We start from the raw sequence: 7,864 nt of genomic DNA on the forward strand, positions 1-7,864 counted from the left end.
GCAGGCTGTGAATGTGGGTGTGCAGCCAGGGGTGCCCAGCGCTGTCCTTGCCAGCAGGGTCCCTGCAGCCCAGGGGCTGTGTGCAGGGGCAGGGACTCTGCTGCCTGCCAGGGTCAGCACTCAGCCTGCCCGGGAGCTCCCCACGGTGCTGGGGGAGAGAGGCTTGGAGGGAAGGAACAACCCCTGGTAGGGAAGCAAAACTGTTCTTGTGCACTGGAGAGGGTGCTGTGTGGGTCAGGGCTGCTCAGAGCTCCGCATCACTCTGAGCACATTTGCAGAGGGTCCTGCTGAAAGACACTGAGGCAGCATTTACCTTCCTGAGCTTGGATGTTTTCCACTCTTGGTGGGCAGGTTGGGCAGTGGGAGCTGGGAATTTCCTTCTCTGCTTTGGAGAAGGCACCGAGAGTCTTGTCAGGACTTGTGTGAGCTGCTCCTGAGCCCCTGCAGAGGCAGAGCTGCCCCTGGGCAGAGCCCTGCTGCTGGGAGGGGTGTGCAGGGCAGAGCTGAGCACACAGCCCATGGGATGGGCTCTGGGAGCACTGAGAGGGAGCAGAGCTGGGCCCAGAGCAGCAGCTCCTGGCAGGGACAGCTCCAGGCGGCAGAGACATGGGCAGGGAGTGGGGGGAAAGTGCAGCCCAGGCCTGGGGAGGGTGCGTTCAGGCAGCTCTCTTGGTGTCTGGCACTGGAGGTGGCTGCTGGCCATGCTCTGCTGGGCACAGTCCTTTGCTTCTCCCCATGAGAGCTCCATGATCTGCCCTTTGAAACCGTGCTGCCCTGCTCTCAGCACAGGACAGATGTTTGTAGGGGATTTAAGATCAATTTGTGTGTGAAGGCATCTTACAGGCAGCGCAAGTGTAAGTGGAGGAAAAATGGGAAAGGACTGATGGACACTGCAGCTCTCCTGGCTCTGCACTAAGCTGCAAAGAGCTGAGACTTTTTGCCTGATGCAATGCTCTTCTGATTGTACCTAGGAAGGAGCCTCAGCAGTTACTGACATCAATGGTGATAACGCTGAGCCTCTCCTCTCCTACTAAAATGTGCTCAGAGTCGTGAGTGTGTAAATTGAACTTCTGTATCTGACATCCCTCCTGTCCTAACCTGTCACTGCCTTTTTCTCCTCTGACAGTGCCCCATGCCCAGAGGCAGCACATGGCCAACGGCAGCTCCATCACCCACTTCCTCCTCCTGCCATTCGCAGACAGGCGGGAGCTGCAGCTCTGGCACTTCTGGCTCTTCCTGGCCATCTCCCTGGCTGCGCTCCTGGGCAACGGCCTCATCATCACCAGCACAGCCTGCGACCAGCACCTCCACACCCCCATGTACTTCTTCCTCCTCAACCTCTCCCTGCTGGACCTGGGCTGCATCTCCACCACTGTCCCCAAATCCATGGCCAATTCCCTGTGGGACACCAGGGCCATCTCCTACACAGGTTGTGCTGCACAGGTCTTTTTCTTTGCCTTCTTCTTTTCAGCTGAGTTTTCTCTCCTCACTGTCATGTCCTACGACCGCTACGTGGCCATCTGCAAGCCCCTGCACTACGGGAGCCTCCTGGGCAGCAGAGCTTGTGTCCACATGGCAGCAGCTGCCTGGGGCGCTGGGTTTCTCACTGCTCTGCTGCACACAGCCAATACATTTTCACTGCCCCTCTGCCGAGGCAATGCTGTGGAGCAGTTCTTCTGTGAAATCCCCCAGATCCTCAAGCTCTCCTGCTCACATTCCTACCTCAGGGAAGTTGGGCTGCTTGTGATTGGAGCCTGTGTAACATTTGGCTGTTTTGCTTTCATTGTGGGGTCCTATGTGCAGATCTTCAGGGCTGTGCTGAGGATCCCCTCTGAGCAGGGACGCCACAAAGCCTTTTCCACGTGCCTCCCTCACCTGGCCGTGCTCTCCCTCTTTGTCAGCACTTCAGCATTTGCCTACCTGAAGCCCCCCTCCATCTCCTCCCCATCGCTGGATCTGGTGCTGTCAGTGCTGTACTCGGTGGTGCCTCCAGCAGTGAACCCCCTCATCTACAGCCTGAGGAACCAGGAGCTCAAGGATGCTGTGAGGAAGCTGGTGACTGGATGTGCTTCAGCAGCCATACGCTGTCGCCTTGACCCCGGAAAGAGCTCCCAGTGTAGGTCATGACAGGCCAAGTCTGTCTTTGCTGCCTTACACTTAGTTTTTTTTCCACTTACGATGTTGTTGTCTTCAAAGACATGTCAGTTTTTAATGCTTGCTACTTTAGCATGTACTTACCTTGTCTGACTCACAGAATTTTTGTCAATGGGGGTCTCTCATTTTATTTATGTAAAATAAATGGTCCTGCAGCAACTTCTTCTCCGTGCTATGTCCTCACATGGCAGGAATGAAGGGGAACGAAATCAGCTTTCTGGCTGCTCCAGCTCTGGGATGGCTGCTCTGTGCCTGTAGCAGGAAGAGCTCTTGGGGAGCCAAAGGACCGGGGCTGTTGTGCTGGTGTGGGGAGATGGGATGGCATGGGGGGGCTGCAGAGCTCTCAGGGTGTCCTGGGCAGGAGAGCAGGGGACACAGGTGCCTCCTTTCCCTTTTGTCCTGCACGTTCACCCCTCTGCGGGGCTGGCTCCTCACTGACCCCCAGGAGCTGCTGTGCCCTGCACAGGGGCTGAGGCTGTGTGCGACTGCCCCGAGCACCCTGCAGGGGCTCTGCTGTGGGGCCAGCCCCGACCGCACTGTGCTGGGGAGAGGGCATTGGTGCTGCAGAGAGGCAGGGGAGGTGGGAGAGCTTGGAGGGAGCTGGGCTGGGCTGGGCAGTACCTGGGAGAGGACAACATCAGTGTCTGTGACGTACTGCATGGCCATGGCGGGGGAGGGCTCACACCAGAGTGTTGTGGTGCAGAATGAGGGCTTGTGGAAGGGATCTCAGACCTGCAGGTGCAGGACAGAGGAGGCTGGTCTGTGCCCTTGGTGGCAGGAGCACACCAGGAAGCAGTCCCAGGTCCATCGCCACCACCCAGCCATTGCCCATCTCTCTCTGGCCATTGACAGTCCTGGCCGCTCACCCCAGTTTATGGGTGAGGTTTGCTGTGGGGCCATTTCCATCCTCCTGCTGGGATCAGGGCTTGGGTCAGGGCAATGGCCAGCCCTGCCTGGCCTCTCTCCTGGCCAGAGCATGGCAGACCCTAGAGCAGCGCTGTCTGTGAAGCCCCACAGGGAACATGGGCTCTCCTGGACCTTGGAGAGGCTGCCCAGCAGGGAGGCAATGGGGTGACAACACATCAAGGACTGCTGTGGGCACTGTGTCAGAGGGCTGGAAAAGCAGCTGTCAAGGGGTGACTGCAAGCAGAGGTACAGACAAGGGGTTTCTATGCATTGCCATTGCTGTGCAGGTGTGATTTTGGCAAAGGCAGAGCTCACCTGGAGCTGGTGGCTGCAAGAAAAATCAAGAGAAAGGAGAAGAGCTTCAATTGCTGTGTTAGAGACTGTCATGGTTTAGGCCCAGGCCGTAAACGAGAACCACGCAGTCTACTTCTCCACCACACACACACTTTCTTCCCCCTGCTCCTGGAGGGACAGGGAGGAGATTCGGAAGAATGCAATTCCCACTGGTAGAGATAAGAACAGTTTAGTAACTAAGGTATAACACAAACCACTACTGCTACCACCAATAATAATAATGATAAAGGAAATAACAAGGGGAGAGAATACAACACCTCACAACCCATCGACTGATACCTCGCCCCCACCCTGCAGTGCACTCGCCCTTCCGGGTAACTCTCAGTTCTACATCCCGGGCATGACATGCTGTGGTATGGAATACCTCTTTGGATAATTTGGGTCAGATTTCCTGTCTCCTGGCTTCCCCTCCTCCCTGGCAGAGCATGAGGCTCAGAAAGTCCTTGTTCAGACTAAACATTCTGACCAGCAACTAAAACATCGGTTTTATCAGCGCTGTTCCCAGACCAAAAGTCAAGAACACAGCGCTGCACCAGCTACTAAGAAGGAGAAAAAACAACTGCTACTGCTGAACCCAGGACAGAGACCAAGGCTGAAAAAGGAAAATGCAAGGTTGCTGCTGAATGGGCAGGGGGATTTAAAAACAGAAGACGCTGATGTTGGTACTGAGGGACTCGGTGCCCTCTTTAGAGGAGCCTTTACTGAAACATTCTCCAAGGCCACTGCTCAATTGAGGGGCTCCAGGAGCAGGAGAGCCAGGAAATCCCAGAAAGACAAATGCCAGTTTTTGCCTCTGCAGGGGACACCCCTGCAATGGCCCAGGCTGGGGCTGCCTGGCTGGGAGCAGCCCATGGGAAAGGTCTGGGTGGGCAGGAGCTGGACAGGAGGCAGCGTGTGCCCTGGCAGCAAGGGAGGACAGCAGCATGGCGGGCTGTATGACCAGGAGCATGGCAGGAGAACAAGGGAAGGGATGCTCTGGAATGCTCCATCCAGGTTTCAGATCCCCAATTCAGGAACGCTATTGGAAAGCAGGAGTGGGTTTAGCAACGGGCCCTGAGGACAGGTGGGGACTGGAGCACGGTGCCTGTGGGGAGAGTCTGGGGGAGCTGGGCTTGTCCAGCCCGGAGAAGGGAAGGCTGATGGGGACCTGAGATCTTGGGAAAGGAAGGCTGTCAGGGCCTGGCTGCCTGTACCGGCAAGGAGGACATGGAGAATACAGAGCCAGGCTCCTCACCATGGTGCCTGGTGGGAGGACAAAAGGCAATGGGGGATAGTGACAGAGGACAGGTTGAGTCAGGACATAGGGAAACCTTATTCCCACAGGCTCAGGCAAGTGCTGCATCAGGTCACCCAGAGAGGCTGTGCCGTCCTTGGCCTTGGAGTTTTCCAAGTGGGACTGAATCAAGCCTTGAACCACTTGCTCTGACCCTGCTCCTGACGGGTTGGACTTGAGACCTCCTGGGGTCCCTTCCAACCTCTGTTCTCTTATGATCCTGCAATGATGGGCTCATGAAGGGCCACAAAGATGCTCCAAGGGCTAGAGTACATCTACGATGAAGACAGGCTGAGAGAGCTGGGGGTGTTCAAACTGGAGAAGAGAAGACTTCAGGGAGACATCTTAGCAATCTGCCTACACCTAAGCAGGGCCTACAAGAGGTCTGGAGAGGGGCTTTTTGTAAGGCTGTGCAGTGGCAGGACAAGGGGCAATGGCTTTAAGCTGAAAAAAGGGAGATTTAGCTTGGACATTCGGAGGAAGCTGTTCCCATTGAGGCTAGTGGGACACTGGCACAGGGTGCCCAGAGAAGCGGTGGTAGCCCCATCCCTGGCAGTGTTCAAGGCCAGGTTGCATGGGACTCATCTCTGAAGCACCCCAGATACCCTGAACACCCTGAACAACCCTACACACCCTGAACCCAGGACAGTATCCACCCCTTATTCCATACCATTCACATCATGCTCAGATCCCACATTTTCCATATACCCTCACTCTCATCTCAGTGCACTGTTATCTTAGTGCACGGACCAATTCCTATAAAGCTACTGAGTCCGTTCGGTCCATGATGTTGGGCTCCATCTCTTGTAACATTCTTTCAGGGCAGGAGAGGCTGTGTGCAGTGTTGGATCGTTGTCTGCTGATGCTGATCGTTCCTTTACTGTAGAACTCGTCCGGTTCTATCAAAGTTCATTCTCTGTTGGGATGATGGTCGGAGGGAAGTCAGGGCCAGCCGCTGGTGCCCTGCAGACTTCTAGTTGATGGGCTATAGCAGGCAACAGCGTACAATTGAGTTCATTGTCTGTTTTCCCCTAAAATCAAATCCCCTTGAGGTATGCATCGGACTTCCCCATCTTCCCGCATTACCCACCAAGTATATCCAGGTCCCTGAGCAAAAGCAATCCCACGAGTGGGTTTGCCTTCACCTGAAGCAGGAATAACCCAGACTGTCTTCCCCAGCAAATTCTTCATGTGCACCACAGGAACTTTGTCCCCCTCTACAATATGTAAAAGTTCTGACTGGGCTGGGCCACCCCTGTTGGCAGATCCTCTGGTGTTGACCAACCAGCTGGCCTTTGGTAAGTGTGTATCCCAATGCTTGAAAGTTCCCCCACCCATTGCTCTCAGTGTAGTTTTCAACAGCCCATTGTACCGTTCGATTTTCCCGGAGGCTGGTGCATGGTAGGGGATGTGATAACCCATTCAATGCCATGCTCTTTGGCCCAAGTGTCTATAAGGTTATTCCAGAAATGAGTCCCATTGTCTGATTCAATTCTTTCTGGGGTGCCTTCTTGTTCTTATCTTCGCATGTGGGGCTGGTTGCTGGAGGCTGTATTCTATCTCTCGCTGATGATATTCTATCATCGCGGGGATGAAGCTAAGCTGACTTTCGGCCTAGTTTCACTCGATGGTTACGGGGATGAAGATAAGCTGTCTTCCTCCTGACTTTTTACCTAGTTTCAACATATCTACTCAACACATCCCGGCTTCGGGGTATCTTGTTTAAACACCAGATGCCTACGGTTACAATTCTGCATAAGCAGATACAGGGCTGTTGCAGTGGGTTTTCTTTAAGCAATATTCTAAAGTTTACAAAAGTGGTCTAAATTTTTACAATATAATTCTCTCAAATTGTAAGACCAGTTTGATTGAACAGACTCCATTTATCACAAGATGAAATCCAACTTTGTTGTAAAGTTCTCTATTTGTACTCATGACTTGGATGAGCCTTGGCTGCCCAAGAGAAGCTCAGTATGGCCTTGGAGTCATTTTCCCTGTGTTATTTATTTACTGGCATAAACCCTGCCGAGGTTTATTTCAGAGGTATAAAATATTCTTTGTATGACTAAAAATCAGAAGTGTATTGAAACAGGCAGAATGTCTCAGCTCTTTGAGGCTTAGTGAAGAGCCAGGAGATCTGCAGTGTCCATCAGTCCTTTTTCATTTGCCCTGTGCTCACACTTGCACTGCCTGCAAGATGCTTTCAGGCTCTACTTCTCCAAGGGCTGTGGTCAGGGCTTGGCCTTTCTGCTACATCAAACAAACCAAGCTTTTCTCACCATCAGACACCTGCATTTTGCCTTTGTCTACCTGTAATCACAGCCTCCACTGACTTGCTTTAACGAGTCCCAGGGGAGGCTTTGTCAGTAACAGCCCTCAGTGGGGCCCATTAATGCTGAAGGGACTTGGGGCTTTGTTTCTGTCTTGAACATCTTGGGAGGTTTCCTCAGTCTCCTCTCAGCACCTGAGGTTCATGGACTCAGCCCAAATACACCATGGGGCTCATTAAACCCTGAGGAGCCATGTCTCACCCTGTGGTTTTCGTCAAGTCTTCCAGGTTGTCTTGCAGGGAATTGGGGAGGTTTCCGAGTGCAGGAAGATTACAAAGGGCATCTGATAAAAGTTATTTGAAAGGGTTTGTTTTATCACTTTTCAGTTTAGAAATTTCTATTCTGTTGCCAGTGATCCCGAATGTCTCTTCCAGAGGCCTGCAGAGGCAGCAAAAGCAGCCTTTAAGGTCCAGCGCTGCACTGAGCAGCCAGGCACACCTGGGCTGGCTCCAGCGCAGAGCTGCTCTCCTGGGAAGCCCACACCTCCTCCCAGTTTCCCCTGGGAAAATGGACTTGGAGCTGTGCCTCATTGTGCTTCATAGGAGAATGGTTCAGAGAAGTCATCCTTGTGGGGATAACTGAAAGGGCCTTATTAATGACCAATGGTTATTAATCAGGGACTGAATTAAAATCAAATGGGAATCCAGTGCTGATTAAGCAATAAGTGAGTTTTATTTCAACAGTGGTTTCACAATGATTTAAAGATGATGTAAATCATTATTTATGTGATGATTTAGATAATGAGTTTTCCTTCCAGCACCTAACGGGATGCCTACAAGAAAGCTGGAGAGGGATTCTTTTAAAGGGTGTATAGTGATAGGACAAGGGGGAACGTATTTAACTTGAC

General features: G+C 53.0%; 1 protein-coding gene across 1 annotated transcript; it reads left to right on the forward strand.

Moving 5' to 3' along the window:
- Nucleotides 1-1,149: 1,149 nt before the first annotated feature.
- Nucleotides 1,150-2,127, forward strand: LOC308228594 (olfactory receptor 14J1-like; the record flags this gene model as incomplete). The annotated part of the gene is made up of 1 exon (XM_080631970.1): nt 1,150-2,127. The coding sequence occupies one exon, from the start codon at nt 1,150-1,152 to the stop codon at nt 2,125-2,127; it is 978 nt and encodes a 325-aa protein (XP_080488096.1).
- Nucleotides 2,128-7,864: the final 5,737 nt, after the last annotated feature.

The sequence above is a fragment of the Psittacula echo genome (genome assembly GCF_963264785.1).
Source record: "Psittacula echo genome assembly, chromosome: 19".
NCBI classification, from domain to species: domain Eukaryota; kingdom Metazoa; phylum Chordata; class Aves; order Psittaciformes; family Psittacidae; genus Psittacula; species Psittacula echo.